Raw genomic sequence first — 27,943 nt, 5'->3', positions numbered from 1 at the left:
GCGTGATGGGCACAGCCAGCCTTCGGCAGTGACTCATCATCATCTTGTTGGAGCACAGCAAGACATGCAAGATGGGCACTCCACCCTGCCCTGCACCATGCGGAGCTATTATCTCTGCTTTGCCGATGGCTGTTGCCGTTTGACCAAATAAACTGGTGTACTGACCCACTGAACAAGGAAGCACAAGTCCCGTTGAAACTTGGTGGGATGCGGTTGCTGCATCCCCTTCTGCTCTACGCCCCTTTGACGTCTTCTCTGCCTTCTGTCCCCAGGGTACCCCACTGAAGTACGACAGCGGCTCTTCCTCCTCGAGTACCAAAAAGCATGACGTGCGGTCCATCATTGGCAGTCCCGGCAGGACTTTTCACTCTGTGCACTCGCTGGACGTCATCCAGGATCCGAGGAATCTGGAGAGAGCTTATGAAGAAAGCCTGAAAAACAGGCCAAGCCCAGTGACAAACTCGGGTGGCTCCATTGCCAGAGGGGCTCCTGTGATAGTACCTGAGCCGGGCAAGCCCCACCAAAGTGCCCTCACCTACGAGGACCACCAGGCAGGACACAGCACGGCATTCGGCAGCCACTTGCACAGAGGGTCTCCGGTCTCCACGCGGGAGTCCACACCGCGGCAGCATGAAGGTACTTGGCAAACCTTCTTTTTTGATGCTAAGGTTCCTAGCAAGCTGAGCGGGCAAGGTGCGTGGGAGGTGGCTGCTGACCCCACCTGCCCAAGCCATTCCCAGCAGGTGCCTGTCGAACCCGTTCTCCCCAGCACCCCGCGCCCACTCTTGCCTGCGGCCGCCGCTGACTCACGGCACTGGGTAGCTGCCAGGGACGGCTGGGGCTCAGCTCCCTTCCTGGGGGTGCTCACACAGTTGCAGCTAGGGCACCCCACGTCTGCGCCGGGGTAACCAAAGGGAGACTTGGACCGTGGCCGATGAACCTGGTGGTGTTTCGAAAGCGTCTTCCCTGTCCCAGCACTGGCCCAGGGCGCCCTTGTTTCTACAGGCGGGCAGGAAAGCAGTGCTTGGTGCACCGGGTGGGGGGATCTTTTCAGCAATTTGGTGTGTGTTTGCCTACCTCATGTGTTTATGCCTCATCCATCACCTGGGCACCCCACCTCCAGGAACATCTAATCCCTTCTGAGCCAGTGGATCCGGGCAGCATGTCTGCCTGTGCCTGCTGGCATCAGTCATCTCCTGCCACCAGAGCCAGACCTGGGGCTCTGGGGAAGCAGGCATGTGGCTGGGCTGGGCTCAGTGTTCTGGTGAGACACGCTCAGATCCAGAGGTCGAAAAACCCTCTTGCTTCGTGGCACGTTTATGGGCAGGTTCGGTGCTGAAGCCAGTCCCTAAGGTACCTTGTCCCACCAAGCCTGCTAGCTATGGGTAACTGCTTCGGGTTCTTTTGCATCTTCCGCCTGCAAATCCTTGTCCTAACCCAAGAGTCTTGTGATTTGGGGGCGTGCAGCACAGGACATCACCATCTGCCAAAAACCGAGGCCGGGATGCGCCTCCCCAGCGAGGAGTGGGAGATGGGTTTGTGCAGTGCTGAGCTCCTCCAAAAAGCCTCCCCCATGACTTGCTGCCAGCTGGGCTAGCTCCAGCTCTCTGTGGTTGGTGTGTCCCGTTGCCGCAGCCCCTGCTGTCTTCCTGGTTAGGTCAATCATTTTGGGGGAAGCCTTCAGATGTTGGTGGCTCTTTGAGACTGGCACATACGGTGAGCACAGCGCAGGGCAGGCAGCACCTGGGCAGCGGGGAGGAATCCCAAGGGAAAAAATCAATGTTCCTGCAAAACGCCAGTGGGAAGGTGGATTCTGTGTGTCCGGAGCTCACAGGATTGTGGGGTGCAGAGGATCTGTAGGAGGAGTCCCCATGGTGTGGGTCAGAGTTGGAAGGCACCTTTCCCTGAGTTGCCTGAGCTTTCCTTCTGCCCCAACAGTAGGTTTGATTTATTAGCAGCCACACCGAGACACCAAGCTTTGTGAAAGGAGCAGGAGTGGCACTTCACGTGTCCCATGTTGCAGCCCCAGTTGTTTTAAAGTCGGCAACGATGGGGCTGGATCCATCTGTGTGTGCACGAGGGGGCTGCTCCTTGCTGCCCGGGCAGCATTTCGTGTGGCTCTGTGTCAGCCACTGTCCCCAGCCTGCTGCTACAGACACAGTAGCTGGTGACGCTTATCCTAGTTTGGGCAAGAAGTGCCACCAATGCCCAGCTTGGGTTGGGAGAACCGAGAGAAGTCCCTGACATGATCCAACCTCCCCTCCGTGTGCTGAGAAAGAGCTTACGGCTCCAGAGGGTGGCGGGTGCTCAAACACCCTGAACTGTGTTTTGTCACCATTGCCGGGAGTTCCAGGGTCCCCGGCTCTGCCCGGCAGCAGTGACGTCCTCTTTCCAAGGAGCGTGGTAGGAAGGCTCCACCGCCGGCTGCTTGCGTGGGCCAGGATGAACTCACAGACCGCCTGGTGTGGATGTGCTGGGGTGAAGGGATGGTTTGGGACAGGCTTCTCCTCCCGGGTGCAACCAGGGCTTGGCTCGCCTCGGCCTTGGTGGCGTAATGGGGCATGGCGGTGCAGGGAGGAGGGAAAGGTCCCTCGAGTTCAGGGTAGCTGTGAGCATCCCTGGGGGACATGCTTGGCCGCAGGCATCCCTCGGGGACGCAGCTTGGCTGCAGCACTCAGTCTCTGACTCATTTCCTTCTGCTCACTGCAGGGAGCATCACTGCCGGGAAGCCGGTGTCCCAGGACAGAAAGATCACCCCCACATCAAGAGAGCTCACCAACTCCAAGTCTCCGCACGCTCCTGTGGCCGACCACCACCACCCCATCTCCCCGTACGAGCACCTGCTCCGTGGTGTGAGCGGGGTTGACCTGTACCGAGGGCACATCCCGCTGGCTTTCGACCCTGCCGCCATCCCAAGGGGAATCCAACTGGAAGCAGGTACCTTCGGCGAGGGCACGGTCTGTTTGGGATTGGTTTTTCCCTTGTTATGTTCTGAAGGCTGAGGTCTCTGGGGAAAGCCACTTCACGTCTGCATCCTTTTCTCTCCCAGCTGCTGCTTACTACCTGCCAAGGCATCTGGCTCCAAGCCCCACGTACCCCCACCTCTACCCCCCGTACCTCATTCGGGGCTACCCAGACACAGCTGCCATGGAGAACCGACAGACCATCATCAACGACTACATCACATCCCAGCAGATGCACCACAACGCCGCAGCCACAGCCATGGCGCAGCGGGCAGACATGCTGCGTGGCTTATCACCCCGGGAACCCTCCCTCGCCCTCAACTATGCAGCAGGTCCTCCCGGAACGGCACCATCCAGGGGTTTGGGGGCATTTTGGGAGAAGAAGGCTGGGTCAGGCCAGCACCGCCGCCTCCAGCTCTGGGGCCAAGGGCCAAGCCAGCAGCACGGTGCAACCCAGCAGTGTGGGAACTTGGCTGGTTAGCGTGGAGGACAGCTGAGGGGGAATTTGATGCTCTTTTTGCCATCTTGAGTTACCTGAGGCTCCTTATGTCCAGCTCTGGTTTTGGGTCATGGGAGCACTTCCCAGCCTGGACCTGCTGGCCTTTGGAGATTAAAACACACTCCCAGAAGGATATCTGTCTTTCTGCGAAAAGCGGAGCGTGCTGGGGAGTGTGTGGGGTGCAGTGCTCCTGCCCCTCCACAGGCAGAGCAGCATTGGTCTCCGGCTGCGGGGAGCCGCAGCTGATGCCGTCTGCAGCCCCCTCGCTCAGCAAGGATAGATCTCAGCATTTTCCTTCCCGTTATTGCCAGGAGCAGGACACGCTGTATTTGCCTGCAAAAGGGTTCCCTCCCCTGACAGTCAGCTCCTGGGGGCCATGTGTGCACTGGCACCTCGTGCGCTGTGCCAGAGCAGCAGGACAGGTCGACCCTCCCCAGCATCGCTCCCTGTTCCAGCACAGCCAAGCTGCAGTGGCTCGGTATCATCCTGACAGTCTTCTTGCTTCTCTCTCCAGGCATCATCGACCTGTCTCAAGTGCCACACCTGCCTGTCCTTGTGCCCCCTACCCCCGGCACCTCCGCCACCACTATGGACCGCATCACCTACATCCCCGGGCCCCCCCAGACCTTTGGCAGCAGGCACAGCAGCTCCCCGCTCTCCCCAGGTAATGCTGCAGGTTGCTTTTCCCATGGGAAAGGGGTTGGGCAGGACTCCCTTAACCCATTCAGGGCCATGAGCTCAGCATGCTAGGGCAGATGGGGGGAGCCCAAATTCATTCTTACGCAGGGACCAGCCCACTGGCTCCCTTAAACCAGCTCCTCTGATCCTGCTTGTTGGGGACTTCCTTGCTTTTACTCCTTCTTCCCTAAAGTGGCAGCTGGCAAGCAGCTTTGTGGAAGGACATACCCTGGAGACAGCACCAGCACAGCTATTGCGTGTTTTGCCCGGGTTTTGTCGCACTGGTTGCCCCCGTCTGTCCTGCTCCTGGTGACCTTGGGTGGAGCCGTTCCTTACCTGCTCTGCAGACACAGCAATGTGAAAAGCAGGCGGTGTTCCCCAGGGAAAATCACTCTGTCTGCAGCCCTTTCACTGCCTTTCGGTTGGGTTTCAGGAGGCCCCACGCACATGACCAAACAGTCAGGATCATCAGTGTCCGAGAGGGAACGGGAGCGGGAGCGGGAACGGGAGCGGGAGCGTGAAAAATCCATCCTAGCATCCACCACGGTGGAGCATGCACCCATCTGGAGACCAGGTAGGCTGCGGAGGAGCCTGACACCACATATTGGGGCCCGTGCTGGGTGGAGGTAGGGTTGGGGCTATAAAACAAAGAGCTAAAGAAGCCCTTCTTTGTATTTTCCCGCAGGTACAGAGCAGTCCAGCAGCCGTTCGTCCTCGCACTCTCACAGCCACCAGCACTCTCCTGTCTCGCCCCGCACCCACGAGACCATCCAGCAGCGCCCCAGCGTGCTCCACAACACGAGCATGAAGATCATCTCCTCAGAGACCCCCACCCCTTCCGTCCTGCGGTACGTCCTCCTGCCACAGTTCTTGCCACTTGCCCGGACCACTGCACCGGCATGACCGTGACGGTTAATTAATGAGCATCACATGGGGCACCTCTGAGATGGAGCAAGGGTTGTTTCGGCCTTCAGTCTCAGCAGGAGCAGGACTGGGGCTTACAGGGAAGTTGTGATGGGGAGAGGTAGATTTTGGTGCCCACTTCCTTTGCTTTTCCTGGTGGCTTTTACTGCTACCAGGAAAGAAAGCAGGCGTGTCCCTATGCCCAAATACAGGTATCACTTCTCTTACTGAAAGTTGCCTGGTGGTGGAGTTATGAAGGTCTCTGGGACCTGTCCGTGTGTTTTATTGTCTCCAGTTGATGCATCCAAGCCACAGCCAATACCCATGGCCAGTTACTGTCTGGAGGCTCCATCCGAGCCCTCCTCACCTGCACGGGCCAACCCTATGCTCAGGAGCCCTGGGAGGACCTCGGCCAGGCAGCGCTGAACGCTGGGGCTCTGGTAACAGCACTCCCCTTTCTCCACATGCTTCTCTCATCTTCGCCTCATCTTCGTTTGCCTTCCAGATCCTCCTCCACCACTACCACGTCACCGATCCGCTCCGCTGCCTTCCCCTCGGCCTCCGCCCTGCGCTCCTCCATCAGCACGGTGGACGGCTACGCGGCCCCGATGGACCCGGCTGTCCTGCAGAAAGAGGCCTCGAGGGCACGGGAAGCCAAGGCAGAACGACCCCAAACTGACAACAACGTCTTCACCTCAAAGCTGCCCAGTGGGGCCAACCTTGAACAGTCGCCTTCACCCATTAAAGCCATGGAATCGAGACCTTTACCCGCCTCCGGACCTGGTTCTTCTCATCACTATAGCAGAGGACAGGGGAAAAGCCAGCAGCACCATCACCCTCTGGACCAGCAGCACGCAGCCTCAGGCCCCGAGCAGCACAGTAGAGAAAAGAATCAAAGTAAACCCTTTTCAATGCAGGAACAGGAGCTCCGAGCACTCGGTAAGACCACCACGACAGCGGCCAACTTCATAGATGTGATTATCATGCGCCAAATGTCTTGCGATAAGGGGCAGCGAGAAAGAGGCTCGCTAAGTAACGACTCCACTAGTGATGGTAAGAAATTGGAGGGGAGAGGTGAGAGAACTGTGGCCTGAAACCCATTTTATTTCATTATTTCTTATTTTTAGTTGCACATTTTGGCTATTGGCTTCATCAGGTCCCTGAGTGTGCTTGTCCCTCTGCTTCCTGGTTGTTGTGTTATTCCAGACTTTTTTATTTGTGTGTTTTAAGGATCTTCCCTTCTCCCACCCTCTTTTAGTTTTTCCCTTTGCCAAGTCCTGTTTTGCAAACGTTGTTCAGTTCCTGGTATTGCTTTTTACAGACAATAGCAATTTGCTAATTCTGATTTCCCCATAATTAGAAATTCCCAGGCAGTCTGTAAGGAACAGTTGTGGGTAATAAATCAAAGGAGCGAAGTGGAGAACCGGGAGTGTGAGCTGCTGGCCATCAGACACGCACCTACCTGCTCGTGGTTGTACCTCTATCTCAGGGGGCTTTGTGGGCTGCTGCGTGATGCCGCTCAGACAGGCTCCCTTCACTTGGGGTGACCTCACTCAGGGTCCCGGTGCTGGATGCCGCACAAGAGGGCAATGTGGACATCTCTGTCCAGGGATCACTCAGCCCAGCTGTGTTCGGCAGCCATTTCCAGAGCAGATCACAGGAACCACCTAACAGCAACCTTGTGTAGGATACAAAAGCGCTGGGATAAGTTTCTCCAGAAGAAAGTGCAGGGAGGGAGTGGGATTCAAGTTATGGGTCATTCTTGATGGGGCCAACCTACACCCAGAGCATTCCTCCAGGCTCCCACCAGCGTGCAGAAGCAACAGGCACCCCGTGGGGATTTGATGGGACCCCGTCTTCAAGCTGAAGCATCTGCCTTGGCCATCAGCACTGCACGTTGCTACCCAGCTCCCCTTCTGTAACCCCAGGGTGAAAGGACACGGCAGCGTGGCCAGAGGGGAGAGCTGCTCTCACTGGTGCATCCTGACCCACCCATCCCACCACTTGGTCATGTCTGGTCCCAGCCCCTTCTAGCAGCGTGCTACAGGGCCAAGGATGCGCCTCCGGCCGTGGCACGCTGCCTGGCTGAGCTTTTCCTCCGCCTTTTTCCCTGGCACCAGTGTTTCCTCCAGCTGAGTGTTGTTGTGCTGCAGAGAGGGGCAGCTTTTCTATGGCCATGAGCTTACAGAAAGGAGCTGGTGTTCCTCAGGACTTAACTGTTGGTTAGGGATCTTTACAGAGCAGGATACTTCATCTTGGGTGGATCCAAATCGTGCTCCCTTCGGTGCTGGCATGCATGGGGTGATGGGGGATGCTGCATCCCTGTCCCCAGCGCAGGGAGGTTCTCCATGGGGGTCCTCCCCTCCCCGTGCCCTGGGTACATGCAAGGTCAGTGTGTCCGTGCCTGGGCACCGGGGACCCTCCAGCAGTGCTGTGGGTCGCCTGCCAGATTTGCCTGCAGTTTCTAGGAATTGAGCGTTAGGAGGGTAAAGGTCTGTGGAGGCAAAAGTCCTGAACGTTACCAAACGTGCTTAGCTGGCGAGAGGCAGCGTGTGCCTCCTCCGGGACTCCTCTGTCCTCCGCCGCTGGTCTGTGGAAGCATAACCTGTCCGTGCCTCGGTTTCCCCTCTCTGTTGAAAGGTGATGGTGGTCCCTCATTCCAGCTCTGCCTGTTTTGATACAGTTTGAGTCTCTGCAGAGGCCTTAAAAGGCAGAGAATGGTCAAGAAGCCTTTTTGCTCCTGCAGTGTGCGAGTCTGCTGTCTCTGGAGCAGGATCTGGAGTCTGCAGGGCCTTGCGCCCAATTTTCAAGTCCCTGCTCTCGGCCATGCTGGGCTTGGGGCTTTGCTTTGTAAAGCACTTAGAGACCTCTTGTGCAGCCACCTCCACGCCTGCAGAGCATTGCTTTCCCTCCTGGCATAGTGGGGGTTTTATTTTTCTGTTTCAGTAGGTGGGGGAGAGGGGGGGAACAAGTTGTGAAGCTGCAGGGGTTGAATTTGGTTCCTGACTCCCATGCTGTCACCGCGAGGTGCTGAGTGTCCAGCTCTGCAGGACTGAGACATCACCTCTTTACTGAAGCCATTACAACAACTGGACATCAAAGTTGGCTCCGGGGGTCCCTGCAATGTGACCTGCCAGGTCTTCCCTCATCTTTTTTTTCCCTCCTTTGCTGAACGTGTGACTCTGCCCGCAAGCAACGGTTGCCACAGCACTAGGGAAAAGCCAGGCGAGCTGATTTTAACTCCCTTCTGTTTCCTCAGGCTTTCACGGAGGCTACAGCCCTGAGCGGATGGAAGCAGTGAGTCCCGTGAGCTCACCCAGCCTGTCCCATGAGAAAGGGGCCAAGCTGCTGCAGGATGCAGAGAAGGGGCACGGGGAGCATGACCTGAGGCAGAAACAGCAAGGTGAGGGCAGGGGCTGGCAGTGCCAGCCGGTGCAGGAGAACCCAAGCTGGCGTGGGGGGCTTCGTCAGCCAGGTCTCGCTCGCCGTGCCCCAGTACTGTGCTGGGATGGCATTCAGGGAAGGGAACACAGGCATCATCTCACACCCTGCTCTCTTCTTTGTGCCCCCCCCAGGCTCGCTGAAGGCCTCGGCTCCCGAAACAGCCCACCTGCAGCACCTCCGGCAGCCCGACGGCCCCCAGTCCCAGTGCCAGCCTCTGCAGTCCAGCCAGAGCATCAAGGGCATGAACCAGCGGGTGGTCACGCTGGCCCAGCACATCAGTGTAATTAAACTCGTTCTTGCCTTCCCGCTGGGACTCCTGGGAGGAGGGAAGAGCTGGTACAAAACATGTCTGGTGGGGAGGGGCTGGGAGTGATGCTAGAGAGCTCAGCACCTCTGGTTGGGAGCTGGAGAGAGAAGAGTGCTTCAGGCATGTTCAGCCTGGGTGTTTGTGTCCCCAGTAAGCCCATCGCGAGAGCTGCTGCAGACAGGAGGCAGAAGCTAGATCCCCACAGGGACAAACCAGCCCGATTCCCTCCTGCTTGCCCTGCCTTAGTTGAGCCCAGCAAAGCAAGAAGTAGAAACCAACTCTGTTTCTGACTCAGGGCTTTATCCTTCTAGGAGGTCATCACGCAGGACTACACACGCCATCACCCGCAGCAGCTCAACTCCCACATCCAGACCCCAGTGTACTCCTTCCCCGGGGCCGCGTGCCCCGTGCTGGACCTGCGCCGCACCCCCAGCGAGGCGTATCTGCAGCAGCAGGAGCACGCAGCGACCTCCAGGATCTCCCCACAGAACGAAGGAGGCAAAAGGTGAGGTCCGAGAGTCCAACCAAATCTGGCGCGGGTTGGTTTCTGCCCACCCGCTGCGCCAGTCTGAGTTCAGACAGACCAGGGCTACCCAGGGTGAGGAGCCGGGCAGGTGCCCTTGGCTACCTGGCACCCCGGTAAGGGGGTTCATAGGGCAGGCTGGAATTTGGCGTTGCTGAATTTGTGTTCCCCAGCTTGGTGCTTGCGTGGATTGCTTGCTTACACAGCCCAGAGGGTAAAACTGCTTTCTGATCTGGGCGGTTTCCCCCATGGTGGTGCCTCTCGCTATCCCTGTTTTCCTAGAGGTGCTCTCTAGACCCCCTTGGAGTACGTGCATGATCCCCTTCCTGATCTGGCTGGTGTCACAGAATAGTTTAGGTGGGAAGGGACCTCTTGAGATCATCCAGCCCAACGCCCTGGTCTCAAGCAGGGTTAGTGGGAGCAGGTTGTCCTGGGTCATGGCCAGTTGGGTTTTGATGGAGACTTCAACACCTCTCTGGCCAACCTGTACCAGCATTTGAACACCCTCACAGTAAAAAAGTGTTTTCTTGTGTTGGGATGGAATTTCATGTGTTTTGGTTTGTGCCCGTTGCCTCTTGTCCTGTCACTGTCCTCAGTCCTTGGCAGGTCATGGCACAGTGACCTTTCAGACCACAGATGGTTCCAAAAAACCCAAAGCAATGTATTTTCCATTGGTTCAAAGTTAATTTTATCTTCATCTTTCTCAGTGAATCATAAACTTGTTAGACACATGTGCCCTGTCGGCTGCAACTATCCATGTCAGACACTACCTGTATTTCTTTCAAAGTCACTTTCAAATCCTTGTGCTGGTATCAGCACAAGGCAGGTCTGATTGCTGTTGTATGGAATTAAAAAATGGGAAGTGTGAGAACGGTGTCTGTCCTGCCACCCAAACACCAACAGAGACCCAGATGCATCCAGGAAAGAGTCGTGTCTCCAAACTGGTGGTCCCCTGTCAGTAAATGTGATTATTCTTCCCAGCTCTCTCTGGTCCTAGAGTTGTCTTTATACCATTAGGGGAGAAAGCCCAGCCCTGGCCACCCAGTGATGAAGAAAACTGGGGGGAAAAAAGAGAAACCACAAAAAGAACAAAGACGTAAATTCCCAGAACTCGCCGTGAGAAATTCCTCACGGGCTCGAGCCTGGCCGTCTCCCAGGCGCTGGCCACAGGCAGGCATCGGGGGGCTGTCGGTCCTCTCTGGGCTGCCCCAGTGCCAGACTCATAGCCCGCAGCCAGCGACCCCCTGCATGGCCGCAGACAAGGTGGACAGGAGGTGGCGGGTGCTGCCCTCCACTGTGTTCACAAATATGATGGAGAATCAAAAGCCATGTCTCCAGAGGGTTAACGTCGCAGCCCTCCGCAGGGATCATGTCCCTGCCAGCCAGGGACACTTGGGCTGAGCCAGCAAGTCCCAGGACTGGTCCCGCCGTCCCTCCTGGGCAGCTGTATTTGGGGCGGCTGCCGGCTGGCCCGCTGCCTGGAAATCTGGGCCACGTCTCGGCTCAGTCCTGCTCTGCACGCCTGCGGTGCAGAAAAATGCCCAAGCTGCACTCTTCCTCCGGCTTGCGTTAAAAGGCGCCGTAAGCCCACAGGGGTGTGGAAGGTTTGGCTTTTTTCCCTGCTGTAGAAAAGCTATTTTAGTCCTTCTCCCCCTCCCGACCCCAAGCTGCTGTGCAGAGACAGAGGATGTTGCAATAAAACGATTGCATCTCCCCATCGTTCTCCGCAGGTCCCCGGAGCAGAGCAAAGCCTCGGCCGGGAGTGGGTCGGACAACTGTATCGAGCCAGTCTCTCCACCAGACGGCGTGGGAGAATCGGAGCACGCCAAGAGCGCCACGTACCCGATCCTGTACCGCGAGGGCGAGCAGATAGACCAGAGGTAACACCGAGGGAGGGGACGGTGGAGATGGCCTGGGGATGTTCCCCTCATCCCCACGCTGGCCCTGGCCCAGGCTGCTTTTCTTGCAGCCAAAAGCAATGTCACATCCCAGGTTGCTGTCCGTTCGTAGGGGCTTTTCAACACCATGTGGTACATTTATGGTAGGGATAGGGAGAAAGGTTAGAGATCCCGAATATCTCGGGAGCCCCCAGGCTGATTCTAAGAAGTTACACAAAGGGAAGAGTCTCTCTAGGTAGGACTTTGTGAATTAGACGTTGCAGAGGTTTCCGATGGTCTTTTGCTTTGCAGGATGGGGTCCAAGTCCCCAGGAAACAACACTCAGCCTCCAGCTTTCTTCAGCAAGCTGACTGAGAGCAACTCTGCAATGGTGAAGTCCAAGAAACAGGAGATCATCAAGAAACTCAGCACGACCAACAAAAATGAGACGGAGTACAGTAAGGACATGTGGGGAGGCAAATGTGGGGCACCGAGGGGAAAAAAAGCCTTGAGGACACATGAAGCAAAGGAGATTTGGGAATGGGTGCTGCTGTGTTAAGGGCTGGGAGCTCCCAACCAGCTCCCTCTGCATCGCGCCGTGGTTTGTTGGGAAGTGCAAGTTGAAAATGCTTCCTGGGATGAGCTGTGCTGGTGCCAGCAGTGGCTGTGTGCCTCTGGGGAGGCGGCGGGAGGCTTCCCAGCCCCACGTCTCCTTGCTCTGGGGCTGTCAATCTCACCCACGCCAGATAACCACAATAGGAAGGAAATAATGAGCTGAGCACGGAGGAGGCTTAAGAGCAATTGATATTTTAATGAATGGCCAGCCAAGCTGAATCCTTCCTCCTTGAGATGCATCTCCCCCCAGCGTTACTTTAAGCCCTACGTCAATATTGGCGTAGCTCTGTAAAACTAACCAGGCTGGCTTATGTTAGAAATTCAGCCCGTTCATTCATTAACCGCTAATAGAGTAGATAGGATCATAATTTAATTTAGCCCAGCATTATACAGTCAATACTAATTCAATTTGAATCCATCTTACAACAGCTGCATCGGATAAGAGGGACCGAGCTGTCTCGTCTCCTGGATGGTGTTACCATGAGCCAACAGTATTGTTATGCCCCTTTGGGGACATGAGGCTGAACCCCATGACCTTCCACACTTTCCCTTATCAAGGGAAAATATATAGAAATAGGAAACGCCTCTTATTTGATGAGAATTTGTGTTATTCTAAGGAAAGCAATATCCAAGTCAAACAGCTCAGCTAAGAGGGAAAATATTGGTTTAACGTTTCTTCTCCTCCTCCTCGCCCTCCCCACTGCCCAGACCTGCTCCCCGGGTGTGGGGATTTGAACCTTCGGAAATCCTGTAGGCAGGAGAGAGGGTTTGACTTCACGGAACTTGTAATTCAAAGGGCTGGAGGGAGGGAGGTCAGCTCTGAGCATGAAGACATCGCCCCGGCTCTCTGGGCTCTGCTTTTCTGCCCTTTCCCAGGTGCCAAGGCATGCCCGCTGTGGATTTCCCAAAGGCAATTACTCCTGGTCCCAGCCAGCACCCGCAGACCCACCCCAGTGCCTGGGGGGGGTGGGGTGCTGTCAGGCTGGGTGCCGTGACAGGGACACCGGGATCTTGTCGTGGGTGGCACAGCAAGTCCCTCCCTACTGCCAGCCTGCAAATACTGCTCTTATACTGAAGAGCTTCTTTGTTTTTCTCCAGATGTTGGGCAGCCTGGGACAGAGATTTTCAATATGCCGGCGATTACCGGAGCAGGTAACACTCCCATATACCTGTACCATACCTCATTCCCCACAGGGCTCACAGCCACAGAGAGCAGGAGACTCGGTAGATTTAAGCATCTCCTTTTTTCCTTTTGCCATAAGACCAACCGTAACAGCTGCTGCAAGGCTGAAGCCTTGGGACGCACCGTAACTCCCTGCTGTCGAGTTGGAGACAGTGCAGTGTAATTCCTTGGAAAGCTGGGCAGAGTTTGAGGAGAAGTTAAAAGTTAAGCAAGGGTTGGCCATCTGATGCCAACGGAAGGTCACACTATAGCGAGGTGGACCTCGCGCTCAGGAGAGAGCACCCTGCTCTTGGTGGGACCTTGTGGTCACCCATGGATGGGTAGGAGGGCAACGGCAAAAGGGAACGCGAGGGTGGGAAGCAGGTTCTGTGGCTGCCCGTGGGCTGGGCAGGCTGCAGGAGCCGGTCACGAAAGCAAACTGGGGTGAGAGGAGCACCCCGTAGCCTTGAACTGTGAGCGTTGGGCAAACTGGCGATGGCTGAGGACCAAGAGGAGGTGTTATCTGGGAGATGGAGAGGTGCTCAGGCACAGGGGTGCCGGCAGCATGCTCAGTCCTCCCAAGTGCTTAAAGCGTGGGCTGACTTCGGTTTCTCAGGAGCTGGGAGGAAACGTTCAGCTGGTGGCCGGATCCGGCCACAGCGGTGCAGCCGGTGCCACGCAGAAGCGTGTTGTGGGCAGGACCGCTTGGAGCTCTGCTGCTGGGCAGAGCGGGGAGTTCCCGGCGGGTCGAGGGTTTCAGGCTGATCACCCGGTTCTGGAGGAACAGTTTTGGTGGTGGTATCTGAGTGCTGCCTCAGGCAGCCATGGTGGGCTTTAGCGAGTCCCCAGCCCCAACCAGCATTAACCTGCCAGCCTGCCTAACTGGGGGTTCGCTGGCTAACACCTGGGGCTGTATCCCAGCCCCCAAAGAGCCCCCCTGCTCTCAGGGCCTAAGGGTGCTGGGAAGGGCTCACGATGGTCCCCCAGACACCGGTGGAGATGTATTTGCTGTGCTGAGCCTGAGGGCCACCGTGCAGTACCTGAAATGGTGACTTAGGAGCTTCCCCAGGGGCACTGCACCCTCCCCAGCTCTGCTGGGCCCACAGCTTCCAGCCCAGCTGGGAAGGGAGAAGAGGAACAGCTTAAGGAAGGGATTTTGTCAGAGAGGGGCAGAAAGCAGCCCCGCGGAGTCGGGTGGCCGGTATGGGCTTCCCCGGCACAGGACAGAGACCAGCCCAAGGGAGAAAGACGGCATGAAGGCTGTTGAGCTGTTACCACCTGCGGCAGCAATGTCCAGGTGGGCTCGCAAATGAATGAAACGAATCCCCGTTGAGGAGTATTAATTGATACTTAATTGATGAAGTATTAATGCTCTCCTACAGCAGGAATGCCCTCAGGTTGTTAGTTTTAAGTAGGAGGAATGGCAGCTTTCCCGCAACCAAGGGAAGGAGGTGCTGTGGGCAAGGACTTTGTGCAGTAGGAGAGCCAGGCACAGCCATCAGCGGTGTAAGACCACTCGCCGGTGTGAACGTGCTTGGGAGAAGGCGCCGGCTCATGTCGGCAGCTGGGACCCGAGGGTCCACAGCAGACAAAATCTGGGGGGGTGAGTCCCAACCTCCTGAGAGCATCCCCTGGTCAAAGCCGCTCCTGCTGTGCTGGAGGGAGGCGTAAAGGCAGAGCATAGGGAGCTGAGGGCCAGGGTCTGGCCGGAGGGGACCAGGAGAGACCCTGCCTGTTTTCAGGAAGACAAGCGAACCCAGGATCCGTCCCTTTCCGAGCGGAGGGGCAGCAATCCCAGCGCAAACGCCCCCAGGATGGGGTGACCTGGGGAGGTTGGGAGGGGGCTGCCAGTGGGGCTTCCCTCGCCGGCCTGCTATTTTTTATGTCTGTATTTTGCCCTTGCTTGTTCCCTGTAACTGCCACACTGGGAATGACGGTGGCGTGGCTGAGCCTAGTGCCCTCTGGTCCCTGTGCGGTGCTGCACCATAACTGCATGGCTTGAGACTCACAACCACGCGGACACACCATTTCGCCTCTGCATCCTGTCCCGTAGCCGCGGCTCAGCCCGGGAGGGGGCCCTGGTCCACAGTGGGCACCCGGCCTGGGGGGGAGGAAGGGAGCGGGCTGGGGCAATGGGCAGGGGGCTTGCAAAGAGCGTGAGGAGGGACAAAAGGACTCTCCCCTCTCCCCAGCATAGCCCGACCCCACACACGCAGCTCCGCGGGCCCCGTGCCCTCGTCTGGGGGCTGCCTGCGTTTGCCACCTCTCGTGCCGGGGCCAAATCTGGGCACCTCTTTCCAATCAAGTGTTTTTGTGGGGTGCCCCCTCTTCCTTCCCCGATTCTTCCTCCGTGGCAAACTGCCCCGGCCTCCAAATTCCTGGCACACCAATTTTTGATCTGTGTGCGCATCCATATGAACCCCACATCCAGGTGACTCTCCTCCTGCTCCCATGCCAAGCCTGGCTGTGTTGGGAGCACAGCCCCCGTGTCCCCCCCCTTCTTGCAGTCGCTCCCCGGGGCTCAGCGACAACCCCTTATCCCCGCCATCCTCCAAGCCCTTGGCCCCAGGGAACCCTGCCTGCCTGCAGCACCCCAGAAACCCAAATCCCAGAGTAAGTCCCATCCCATCCCACCGCCAGCCCCTGCCAAGCCCTGGGGCGGGATGGAGCGGGGAGGAGGAGGACGGGTGCATCGCAGCGCTTTAAAGAACAACATGACAAAGTTTGTTGCTTTGCGAGAATGTGCTGACTGTTTGTTTCTTCCCTTCTCCCTTGTCTCCTTTCTCCCCCTTTCCCATCCCCCCCATCTTTCTTCTCATTTGGCTCCCCCCCATCTCCCGTCCCCTCTCTCCTCCCCCTCCCGTATCTCCCAGGGCTAATCAGTTGTAGGAGCCAGTCGGTCCAAGAGAATTCCAGTACCAACATGGGGTTGGAGGCAATAATTAGGAAAGCCCTAATGGGTAAATATGACGAGCAGTGGGAAGAGCGCTCACCTCTCAGTGCCAATGCTTTTAACTCTCTGAATGCCAGTGCAAGCCTGCCCGCTGCTATGCCCATAACTCCTGCTGATGGACGAAACGAGGACGTGCGCTCCTTGCCAGGTCTGCAGCCCTCTCCACCTTCGCTCTCTCTGTGTTATTAATTCTCAGCCTTTATTTTTCCCCTTTTGTGGGTGGATTTATTCCCGCCCCCCCCGCCCCATTTTTGTTCATTTTGGTTTTCTTTTCTCCCCTCCCTCCCCCAGCTTCAAGCTTTGTGAATCCGCTGATTAATCCTGGTCTTGTTTGATGTTAATTTAATAGTCTCAGAAGGTGCTGTTGCTTTCTCTAAACCACTGACTGTGTGCCTTTCCCCGTTTGTTGGTTTTTAATATCTCCTTTTCCTTTTCCTTTTTTTTTTTTTTTTTTTTTTTTTTACACAATGGAAAGGTTTATGGGGGGAGAAAAAATCCACACCCAAAAGACTGAAGCCATAAACCTAAATAGCCACCCCAAACTGTCTATAAACCCCAGGCAGCGTCACTGCTCCCAAAATAAGGGAAGGAGCCTGTCCCTCCCCACCCTGGGCTCAGGGTGTTGGGTCAGGCTCTGGCCTGGGACAGAGGGTTGGCTGGGACCTGGGGGTGCCTGGAGCAAGAGGGAGAGCTTAAGGGAGCTAAAGTGGTAGATGGGGGACGACTTCAGAGAACAGGGCTGGGGCTGAGCTGCCCCATGGGCCCTGGCAGGGCTTGCAAAGCCGGCTGGGTGCCACGACGGGGTCTGCCCGGCTTCGGGGGAGACCTGAGCAGAGCCAGGAGGGTTGTTCTGCGGATCTCCAGTTAAGGAAGAGAGGAGGGGGACCAGGGACGGATGGGGGAGAGCATTTGTCCCCCACGCGCCCACAAAGGGCAGATAGCCTCTTGCAAGCACCCTGCGCAGAGCACGGCGGCTGGTGCCAGGGGTGCCCTTGGCAATCTGGGCGCAGAACCCCCTAAGCTGAGGAGCAGGGCCCTGGGGGCACACGTTGCGCCTTCCTCCGGCTCAGCTCGGACCCGGCGCTCTTCAGCTTGTTGCCGAAAAGCTTTTCTGGCTCCTGCATGAAACCAGCAGCTTCTTCCAGCCACGCTTCCCCAGGCCCGGCAGAGGCTGCCTGGGCAGGCAGGGTGGGATGCAGAGCCCATCCATCCCTCCCCCTTTTGGGAGCTCCCCCCAGTTTAGCCGGGTTAACCTACACGGCAGAGGCTGTTTTGGCTTTAAACCATTTAAAAACTGGCTAAACTTCACCAGGGATTTTGCTGTAAGAACAGATTAAAGACCATCCTGGCCATGTAGACCACGGGAATGGGGAATGTGCTCAGGGCTCCAGCACCCACGTAGCTCCCGGGGCGTCCCTGCCAACTGGCCGCGCGGCGGCACGTGGAGCTCCTGCGCCACGACCCGCGTTTGTGGGCTGAGCCGAGAGCCGGCTCGGGAGCAGACCCTGCACAGAAACAGCCCAGCCAAAGCCACGTGGCTGCTCCTGCCCCAGGTCCGCTCCACGGGACGGTTCATAGCATCGACCCACAAAGTGGAGAGCGGCACGGGAGGGGACAGAAACCTCCTCGAGCCACCGCAGCCCCCTGCCCCGCCGCGGAGAGCTCGCCCCATCGCCCTTCCCCGCCGTGGTGCCGGCGGCACGCGGGGTGAGCTTTTCTCCCGCCACGAGCTATTTTTTCGAAGCTCTTAAAAGGGAAGCCCTGGGTACCCGCACCCCGTCCCCGACCCCCCGAGCCCCATCACGAGGAGCCGGGTGACGAGCGGGCTCTTCTCTTTGCAGGAGGAGGGGGGAAGCCAAAGATCGCTGCCAGACCCAACAGCCGCAAGGCCAAGTCCCCGGCGCCGGGTCTGTCCTCGGGCGAGCGGCCGCCCTCCGTCTCCTCGGTGCACTCGGAGGGGGACTGCAACCGGAGGACGCCCCTCACCAACCGCGTCTGGGAGGACAGGCCATCGTCCGCAGGTAGGGCTCGGCGGGGACGTGTCCCCAAAGGGGCGCCGTGCCACCCTCGCCGGGGGGGCTGCAGGGGGGCGGCCACCCCGGCCCCGGCGTTGACTCTCTGCTCCCTCCTCCCCTCGCAGGTTCGACGCCGTTCCCTTACAACCCGCTCACCATGCGGCTCCCCAGCGGGGTGGTGACGGCAGCCCCCGCCGCCCCCCTGCCGCAGGGGACCCCCGGCAGCCAGCACCACGCCTGGGACGAGGAGCCCAAGCCCCTGCTCTGCTCCCAGTACGAAACCCTTTCGGACAGTGAATGAAGCCAACCGGGGGCAGGGAGACGGCGACCAAACCCAGGGCTTGGGGAGCGAGTGGGACACCCGGGGCGAGCGCCCACCGCCCCGGCCCCGCCGGCTCTCACGAGCGAAGATGCAGGAGCAGAGCTATTTTCTTTTTTCCTTTTCCTTTTTTTTTTTTTTTCCCCCTTCCATTCCCAACCAGCCAATTTGGGGGGATGGGGGGGGGGGGGTTAAATTTTTGTTGTTTTTTTTTTTCTTTCTCAACATCTGGAAATTTCTGCATCCTATTCAGTCTGAAAAAAAAGAAAAGAAAAAAGCCTTAACAAGACAAAACCCAAGGAACCCATCTTCGATCTTGGCAGCCTTGCTGGGTGGTGACCCCTGCGCTCAAGAGGGACTATATGAGCAGCCACGTGCCCGAAGCGCGCACGTCCCGGGGCTGCGCACGCTCGGACACTCTGCCGGCACGCTCCCGCGGAGTCAAGTGAGGGGCTGTGGGATGCTCCCCCGCATCCCACCCATGGGGCTGTGCTGCAGAAATGCAAAATCTTGAGCGGGTTAAAGAAAAAAAAAAAGTTTAAGAAGTGAAATAGGATGGAACGCCCTGGTTTGGTTCCCCCCAGCTGATCTGAGGGCTGGTTGCCCATCATACCCACGTTGCAAGACGTATCAGCTCCGCAGCGGTCTCGAACGTGGTTGGGATGAGCGGGCAGGGGAGGGAGTGAAGAGCTATTTCTTAAAAAAAAACAAAAAAAAAACAAAAAAACAAAAAAAATCCTGGTCCCTTCGGTGGAAGCGATCCCGGGCTTAAATCGGAGCGGGCAGGGATGTCCCCGGGCTGGCTCGCGCGCTGCCCATGGAGGGGCTCGGTTGCTTTAAGTGCATTGTTTTCTGAATGGTGAGAAAAGGCAATTGTAAATTGTATTGGTCTACAGGGTATATTTTTGATACCTTCAGTGAATTATGTCAATATTTTACGCAAGGAAGGACTTAAACAAAACACAGTATTACATGCTGTAAAAGAGGTTCTGTTCTTACATGCAGGCTTTGATGTGTTTGTCCATTGTGTGGAAGGGTTTAAAAAAAAAGACAGAAGGTAACAATGATCCATCAAAGCTATCTGTAAGGCAGGAGAATGTATGAACTTAGTTTAAAAAAAAACAAAATCTTGCCATGGTTGTAGGGCCCCCCATTACACACACCTTTGCTGACTCAGCAGAAATCGTTTGCTGGTTGTAGATGTTGATTCTCCAGAACCCTCCGAGCTGGCCGGGTGCAGGGGCAGAGCGGGCAGGAGGCTGGCGTGGCAGGGAGTTCACAGGAAACTTTAAAAAAAAAAAAAAAAAAAAAAAAAAAAAAGGGAAAAAAAAAGGAAAAAAAAGTTTTTATTGTATTTTTGTGATACACACGAATGCTCTACTTTACATTATTTTTTTCATTCCATGATGTTGGCTCATATCTGCAGTTACATGGTTAAAGAACAAAATATTAGACTTTTTTTCATTCACTTCTGCTTTCTCGCTCTGGGGGAAAAAAATGGCGAAAAAAAAAATATGTATTAAATGCTTTGCATTCTATACGCTAGAGGAACCCAGAGCACGGCACAGACTTTCTGCCTCTCTGGCTGCTGGGTGGGCAGCCAGCCCCCGCAGCCTCCCGGCAGCCCTCGCATCCAATGCGCGGGTCCAGCGGTGAGGCCAGCGCCGTCACCTTCCCGATGGATCTTTCTTTTCCCCCCTGCAACGTTCCTAGGTTGATTCTGATTTCAAAGGAAGAGAATGATGGTGTTTGTTGTTTGTTTGGGGTTTGTTTTTTTTTTTTGTTGGGTTTTTTTTTTGTTTTTTACAATGTACAGGTTTTTAATGTTCATCAATGTTTGTGTCTTTTCTGTTGTGCTTTTTTTTTTTTTTTAAAGAAAAAAAAACTGAGACAATGCACAAGCAATGTGGAAGTCTTTCCGTTCCCAGGTTATTGCTGCTGGTGTCTCCGTGGCTCTGAGATGTGAAAACTAACAGAGCTGATATCTGGGTGTAATGCTATTAAAGTGTTGCAGATTTTGCTGGGGGAAAAAAAAAAAAAAAAATCCAAATCCAATCCATCTCCAAAGCCGCCTCCTTAACCTATTTGGAAAAAAATAGCAAAAAAAAAAAAAAAAAAAAACAAACAAACCAAAACCCACAACGAAGAATAAAGTTCCCACTTGGCACAGTAGCAATACTGTGTGCTGCTTTGGTGTCTCACAAGTCCCGGAAGGTGCTGGTTGCTGGGGGAAGGCGGCCGCGGAGCTCGCAGCCCCGCTGACCGGCATCGCGGACCCTGCCACCAGCAGCTCTCGCCGGCAGAGACCCCGCCGTGGGTTGAGACGCGGCGAGAGAAACGCCTGAGCCGAGCTCCTGCCTGCGGGGCGGCCGCGCGGAGCCTCGGCTTTCGCTGCAGCTGGCTCTCGCCGCTGGCAGCCGCAGCCCCGCGGCGTGCCGGGGATCCGGGCGCCGGGGCAGCATTTGGGTTCCTCACCGCGTGGGCATCCCGTGCCGACCCCCGTGGGCCGAGCGCGGCCAGGTGTCGGGACATCGGGAAGGGCCACGGACTCCAGCCGGGAGCTGCGGAGCTGCTTCCTCGCTTTTCCGGCCAGAGCGGGGTTGGGTTGTCCTCCCCGTTATCCCCAGGCAGCGTTCGCCCGTGCCGTAGCCAGCACCTAAAGCCACGGGCTGGAGGGTGAAGAGCTCGTCCCACCCTTCGGTGCTGACCGCGTCGCCGTGTTTCTCTTTGCGTCTCGTTTCTACCGTGTCTTTCGCGTGCGCGGGGCGAGGAGTCGGGGCTGGCCAGGAGCCCCGCAGCACAGCTGATGCCCGGCCCTGTGCTGTGAGGGTGTCACAAGAGTTTTCAGATGTTTGTAAGGTTGTTTTAGTCCTTTGGGATTTGCGGCTCAGTGCTGGTGGATGGATGGTTGGGCAGATGTTATCCACTGTCTTCTGGGCAGGGCGGTGTTTGCAGGAGGGGACAGTGCTGCGGGGCTGGGAGGACGTGGAGTTTGTTGGGGAGGTGGCGGTGACCCCCAGCCGCTGCGGGGCTCCGGCAGCCCCACGGCCCTGCTCGGTGGGATCCTTCGGGATCATTTCTGGAGCAGGACACGTCGCTGATGTTCCCGACTCCGTGCGAGAGCTCGGGCCCCGGCTGTGGCGTGCATCCCCATCGCGCCAGGCCAGCCTGCCCTGGGCTGGGAGCCACAGGAGGGGAGCAGCCCAACTGTGCGTGAGAGCGGCCGAGGCAGGGGCACGCGTGGGTTTTGCTCCGGCAGGGTCTTACACTTGGGGAACCCCCCTGCAGAGAGCTCAGCCCCGCAGCTGGCCACGGCACAGCTCTTTTTTGGTGCTTTCTGTCTTGCTGCGTCTCCGTCGTCGGTCTCCCCGCGCACGCCCCGTCCCCACACAGACCCTTCTGCAGCCGCCTGTCCCCCAGCGCGTCCCCGCAGCAGCGGGACGGGGACAGGGCACGGGGGGACGTGGGGGAGCGGCAGTTCCTGTCGGGGAGCTCTGCAGGACCCTTGCCAGGGTGCTGGAGGAGGGAGCATCCTCCCGCTGCGGATTAATTAAGTTGGGTCAAATCAACGAGTTGCCGGCGTGCCGGGCGGGAGGCCCGCAGCCGCTCGGTGGGGATGTGCCCGGCCCTGGGGGTCTGCTGTGGGATGGCCCCCCCATTTCTTTGCTCACATGTGGGCTGGGGGGAGCGTGTTTTTGGGAAAGGGGGAGCTGCTGCTCCTGGAGGTCATGATGCTCCCCCCCATCCTGCCCTGCTCTGGCACCTGCCCACCCCCCCAGCTGGGGACTGAGGCAACCCCAAGCGCCCCAAAACCTCGCGGCAGGGTCCGACTGGCACCTCCCTGTGCTGCCGGCTGTGGTTGTGCAATCCACAAGAAAGTCACGTTAAACTATGAAAAAAAACCCAAGTTTAAAGTTAATGTTCGCCAACTTTGTAACTTGTACAAACAGGCAAACAAATTATTGGACAATTTATTGCTTGAACTGTACCGGGGGAAATATCTATCTTTTGTACAACAACCTGTGCATAGCTGTTTTGAAGTGAATTGTATGATAGCCGGGGCTGTACAGAGAAACCACCAGGTGTAAATATTTCCGCAGCTTGCTCTAGAGGGGTGGGGGTCTTCTACTAAAGGTGAAGGGGTTTGTTCACTGTTATTTTGCTCGGCGTGCCCACCAGCAAGCGGTGTGGGTAGCAGTGTCCGAACACTGCCTTACTGGTTAAATAATAAAAAAAGCAAACAAACCAACCCAAACAAAAAAAGCTTATTTGGCAGCAAAATACAGCGCGCTCCTACCTGTTTGTGTGCGTCAGCCCAGGCAGGGCAAGCTGCTCGCGGGGCAGCCGAATCGGGAGCGGGATGGCGAGGGGGGGCGCGGGGTGCATTGGGGACCCCCGCAGTGGCGGGGCACTGGTGGGGGTGTCTGTGGCAAAATGGGCTGGGGGGGAGAAGGGTCGGTGGCAGCGGTGCCCCAAGGCGTGCGGCTCGCTCGCGTCGGGGCTGGCCCATACAGTCCCCGGCGTCGCTGCCGGGCTGGTCAAGGTGGGAGGGTCTGCGCACCCACCGGCTGCGCCGTGACCCTCCCGTGGCACCACCGGCGATGGGGACGGTGCTGCTGGAAGGACCTCGGCAAGGGGCGAGTTTGCTGGCTGAAGCACGATGGAGCATCACACCCTAAAGCTCGGGGAATCGGTGCTCTGGCCAAGTTGCAGCCTCGCTCCTTGCCTCAGTTCCCCCATCTGCAGGTAGGGCTCGCACCCCCGTGCTGCTTTTTAACCAACAGATGGCCAAGAGCTTAAGCATGATGTTTTTATTGGCTGTGGTCACCAAGGGTGACCACCAAGGATGCTAGTGGCACCCAAGGACAGCTGTGGGACCATGCACCTCTTAGCTAAATGCCCCCAAACGAGATACCCGTGTCTCTGTCAGCATCGAGCAGGGGTGATGCTGGAGGACACCTTGGCTTCCTTGCTCTTTAACCAGCAGCCAAGGAAAACATTGTTCAACTGTGATTTTAATTTAAAAGTTGAATTTCATTTTTTAAAAAATATACATTCTGGTGATGGATAATCCCTCACAAGCCTTGTAGGAAAGTATTGGCGAGGCTAACTAGCTGCTACCTAATTAAGAACCGAAACAGAAGCCTTGGTATGTATTTGCAGGTCTAAATTGCTTTACCTCTGACATCCGTCCGATGGGGTGCGGTTGACTTGGGTTGGGGATGGGACCTGTCGGTCCCTAAGTCCCCCTCCTGCATCTGCACCCGCGGGGCCAGTGCTGCGGGGGTCGGGAGCTCTTCCCGCTCCCGTGGGTGTGCGTGCAGTGGTGTTTTACAGGACGAGTGACGAATGGGGGGACGGCGAGCCGAGGGGTATGGCTCTGCGTGAGGACAAATTGGATGGCTACATGGGATTTAATCCATTGAAGGGCTCTTAGTTGGTTTTGCACTTGGGGGCCTTCTGCTGCCTTTTCTGGGGCTGAGAAATGGATTTTACACAAAAGATGTTTTCCTAAGAGCAGCAACAAGCATTTCAGCCAGGGCATACCCCTACCTTCTGCCAGCTGAGCCTTTCGGGTGGTCACCCCGATCTGAGCTGCTGCAGGTCCTGGAGGAGGGCTCCCCAGTGCTGCGTGACTGGTTTGTCTGTCCAGGGGGTGGCCAAAAGGCTCCTGTCTCTGTGCTGGTGAAGGATCACCCTAGGTCTTCTGGATCGCTCAGACACCATCTGAAATCCCTCCAGGTACGTACCCACACTGACCAAACCTGCCTCCTCTGGTCTCCACAAGCTCCTCCAGTGACCAGCTCCCGTAGCGATGCACTAGGTAGATACCTGCTGCCTCTTAAAGATCAGTCTGAAGATCTCCGAGACCAGAGATTTTGTTGAAATCCTTCTTCGAAAGGCTTTTGCTGCCCTGAAGGCAATTAGACTAAGTTAATAAATAGTACAAAGAGAAGCCAAGCTGTTCGGCCTCTTGCATCAGGGTTTAAACGCTGACGAGGGCTGACAGCGGTAGCCCTGGTCAAAAATTCACACTGATGCTGAAGAAACAGAAGGTGGGAAAACTCTAAATTCAAGGCCAACACTTACGATTTAATGATGGAAAACTTTAGGTCTACTTGAAAAGCTCTTACATAAGGAGATGAAAATGAAATGGGACAAAAGCAGATGGCTTTGAAAACCAGCAATAAAAGTCAGAAATCCAGACTCATATTTAGACTGGGTGGCAGACAAGGGTTTTTGAAGGGAAAAGGAAAGATAAAAGATGGTCCCCAATATCTTTGCCCTGGACAGAGGCTGTGAGAAGACGCAGGAGCATTGCGACCTTCTGGTATCAAATTGGTGTTTAGTTAGGATTATGGGGATTATTTTTTTTTCTTTTGTAAAGAATTAAAGCAAGAGGAAGTGTTTTTTTTTTAGCTAGGCCAGGCTGAGTTACAAGAACAGGGGAGGAAAGGGCACAAGACCGAGGTTGTCCTTGCTGCACGAGCATTGGGCTTCAGCACCCTCCCCGCAGGCTGCGTGTGCCCTGCGGGTGACAGGGAGGGGAGAGGGATGTAGTTGTGGTACCCAGCGATGAGCAGGGTAGGATTAAAAAAACAAAGGGTACAAACCCCACCAGAATACAAAACCCATGTGCTGGTAGCACCCAGCCCTGTGCAGAGCAGGGGCTCTTCAGCTGAGCGGCTGAATGGGTCAGACGCGCCTTTGGCCAGCAAAGCTGGTAACCATTCCTGGGCTCCTTACAGCAGGAAGCTTTTTATACTCTTCTGACAATTGCAATCCAAATAATCATTCATCAGTTCTTGTGATTTGCCATGAAATTATATATGCTCTCTGATAATGATGCAGAGGGCTAAAGAGCTGATCTTGGCAGGAGATGAGACATTTTAGGCTGGTGAGTAACTTGGAAGGAAAATAGAGCAGCTTTTGATGGGATGCCTGGCTCTTATCAGTGTTGGGACACTGAAGGGTGTTGGGCAGGGGTGTTCTGGCTGGCTGAGCTCTACCTGGCTTGTGTGCCTGTCTGAGAAGAGTTGGGTTCATAAGAAACTTGGGAACAAGTGTCACTGGGGGGGGGGGATAACAGCTGAATTAATTATCAGGTTTATTTATCCTCTCATTTTTCGCCTCCTGTAATTACCAAAATGAGTATTTGTGAGAACTCCGGGCAGCGGAGCAGTAATAAATCACTCACCACCGATGGGAGGTTGGAGCAGTTGTGTCTGAGCGAGGCGAGATCAGTGCTGGCTTTAGTGAGTGCAAGCGCTCTCAGAGGAGCTGGTGGGCTGGTGCACAAACAAACAAACAAACCGACCCCTAAAAAGAGCTTTGCGGAAATCCTCCTGAAATAAAACCCCTGGACAGTTCTTCAGCCTGGAGCCGTGGTTGTCTCAGCCACTGGGAGAAGGAATCACCTAACGGGGTTGCAGGGGGGGCTCGGGGCAGGGAAAGCCTCGGCAGCCCCCAGCGCGTGGGGTGCTGCCAGACCCTGTGGGGCTGCAGGTCCCTTCCTGGGGGGGCACCCGGGTGTCCGAAAACACCGCTGCGAAACACACAGCGGGCAGGGCGTCTGCCTGCGTGCCCCGGACTGAAAACTTGTGGAAGTTGGGTTGAAAGGCAAAAATCCTTGTGCTGCAAACACATCGCTTTCTGGGTCTGGCTTTCCGGCACGGTGCTCTAGTGCAAATTGGGCTTCGGCTGGCTCACCCCTCTTGGCCTTGCTGGCCTCGTGGGCTCGCTCCTGCCGGTGCGGCAGAGTTTCCGGATCCCACCAGAGGAGGGAACACGTTCATCTCGGCTGCAAACACGGCAACCCCAGCGTAACCACTGACAGGTGAGGTTTTCCTCTTGTTGACCCTCATAAAAGGAGAATAGGCAGAAATAACTGCCCGCGGCGCTCAGGAGGCCGGCCCGGAGATCAACTTTGCCACCTACATCATGGAGAGAGCAGCAGTCACACATCGGTTTGAGTCTGTATTTCTGAAGAGCTCAGTGTATTTCCCTTCTTTGGGAATGATCTGAATGCCTCTCTCTGTAAATGCATGTAACCTGACAAAGCACGGGGTGTTAGCAATGGTGGTAAACTCCATCTGGAGAGCGCTCTGCTTTGAAGTCGGATGCCGTTTTAAACTCTGCAGGGTACTTTTGCTTAGAAAAAGCAGCAGTTGTCAGTGAAGATTGATCTTGGTCCAGAAATTTTTGCTGCCCCCCCGACTTCTTTTCATATTTATTAGTCATTTGCAATCTCTTTGATGATTAGATGCATGTTCAGCTTGGAGAAAACTCTGTTGTGGTATTTACTGAGGCGATGCCAGGGGATAGGGACCACCGATTGTCCTAGCTGCGAGGTCCAGCCATGCTAACGATGGTGTATATTGAGTTGTCATTATTAATTGCCACGGCAGCCCCCGGTGCTCCCAAGCAGAAGCTGAGGAAACCCATGGAAGAAGCAGAAGCCCTGGGGGGGGTGGTCTGAGGTGTCACCCACGGGCATGTAGCCCCACTTGAGCCAGCCAAAATCAATTGCTCCACATGTTGCAGGTCAGTATGTGCAGAAAACGCTGTGCCTGCAAGAGAGGGGCACCTCTGTGGGCTGCTGGGAGCTCCTCTCCTGCCTTTGGTGGCAGAGGGGGAAGAGAAGGTTTCGTGAAGAGTGAAATGCAGAGCAACACCATCCAGAAGGTTGCTCTCGAAGACACTACATCCTCATTCAGCACATTCCTCAAACTCTGCTCACAGCAGCTGTCAGCAGGTGCGGCACCATGGGCCCTGAATCGGCGCTGGTGAGACGTGGACTCTGAAGAGGTTTGGACTCCATTGACTTGGATGTTTGTTTGCAAAAGGCCAAACTTTAGCTATGCAATCCTGATCCAGCTCTGCCCAGGATTCAGGAGTATTTTTTTGCTGGTGTTTCGTCCTGAACCCTTTCCAGAAAGCGAAGGAGCTGCCAGAGGTCAGACGCAGGGACCCTGGTCGGTGCGTGCCTAAAGATGGGTGCCAGGTCTGGATCTGCATTCCAGCTGGACCAAAGCAGAGCTTTTCCCCGTGGGGATGTTAATCCTGGGCCTTGGCTTAGAGCCATCTCCAGTTTTCATGGTTTTGGAACTGAAAAAGTGTACCACTCTGTTCAGGGGAAGAACAAATCCTTATACCCCAACTCTATACCCCAATGAGAAGTCGCAACCAGTTCAACCAGTCAGTTGCTGGCTCTTTAGCAGTGAAACCCACCTAGCTTCACCCTGCTGGACCCATTTTTAAGCTACCAGTCGCCCCGGACTGCTGGAGCATCCTGCTCCCCTTCAGACCAGCAGCAAGCCCTGAGCTGGAGCTGCCTCCTCTGTCCACTGGTGAAGGAGAAACCAAACAGCAGAAGTTGGAAACCAAATAGCAGAGGTTGGAAACCAAATAGCAGAGGTTGGAAACCAAATAGCAGAGGTTGCTCTTGGGTCTCTTTGTGGGGGAGGGCAGCCTTTTTATTAGGTCCAGATGTTGCTTTCTGCCCCAGGCCATGCTGGGAAGTAAAGCAAAGTGTGTTAATGTTGGCTGGAAGAGCGTCTTTGGAAACAGGCTCGAAGGAAGCGGGGTTTCTCCTGCGCCCCTGTTTCCTGGGGGCCCGGGGGAGATGGACCAGCATGGGAGGCACAGGCACAGGCGAGGGATCGCCCTGCTGCTGAGCAGCCCT

General features: G+C 56.2%; 1 protein-coding gene across 11 annotated transcripts in view; it reads left to right on the top strand.

The window, feature by feature from the left end:
* The window catches only part of NCOR2 (nuclear receptor corepressor 2), a 258,338-nt gene extending 237,945 nt beyond the window's left edge, over nucleotides 1–20,393 (top strand). For 7 of the 11 annotated variants that reach the window (XM_075041432.1, XM_075041431.1, XM_075041429.1 and 4 more), the window contains 16 exons: nucleotides 273–636; nucleotides 2,710–2,937; nucleotides 3,050–3,295; nucleotides 3,977–4,126; nucleotides 4,574–4,714; nucleotides 4,826–4,988; nucleotides 5,549–5,982; nucleotides 8,303–8,446; nucleotides 8,619–8,767; nucleotides 9,106–9,299; nucleotides 11,048–11,197; nucleotides 11,507–11,652; nucleotides 12,908–12,961; nucleotides 15,845–16,072; nucleotides 17,766–17,945; nucleotides 18,065–20,393. In XM_075041432.1, coding sequence (XP_074897533.1) covers nucleotides 273–636; nucleotides 2,710–2,937; nucleotides 3,050–3,295; nucleotides 3,977–4,126; nucleotides 4,574–4,714; nucleotides 4,826–4,988; nucleotides 5,549–5,982; nucleotides 8,303–8,446; nucleotides 8,619–8,767; nucleotides 9,106–9,299; nucleotides 11,048–11,197; nucleotides 11,507–11,652; nucleotides 12,908–12,961; nucleotides 15,845–16,072; nucleotides 17,766–17,945; nucleotides 18,065–18,240 — 3,147 coding nt within the window. In that variant the 3' untranslated portion in view covers nucleotides 18,241–20,393. The remainder of the gene's footprint in view (nucleotides 1–272; nucleotides 637–2,709; nucleotides 2,938–3,049; nucleotides 3,296–3,976; nucleotides 4,127–4,573; nucleotides 4,715–4,825; nucleotides 4,989–5,548; nucleotides 5,983–8,302; nucleotides 8,447–8,618; nucleotides 8,768–9,105; nucleotides 9,300–11,047; nucleotides 11,198–11,506; nucleotides 11,653–12,907; nucleotides 12,962–15,844; nucleotides 16,073–17,765; nucleotides 17,946–18,064) is intronic. The other 4 variants (XM_075041437.1, XM_075041438.1, XM_075041433.1 and 1 more) reach the window with 2 other exon arrangements.
* Nucleotides 20,394–27,943: the final 7,550 nt, after the last annotated feature.

The sequence above is a fragment of the Buteo buteo genome, chromosome 11 (genome assembly GCF_964188355.1).
Source record: "Buteo buteo chromosome 11, bButBut1.hap1.1, whole genome shotgun sequence".
In the NCBI taxonomy this organism is placed as follows: Eukaryota; Metazoa; Chordata; class Aves; order Accipitriformes; family Accipitridae; genus Buteo; species Buteo buteo.
The sequence above is the reverse complement of the archived record's forward strand: the minus strand, read 5'-3'. Positions and strand labels throughout refer to the sequence as shown.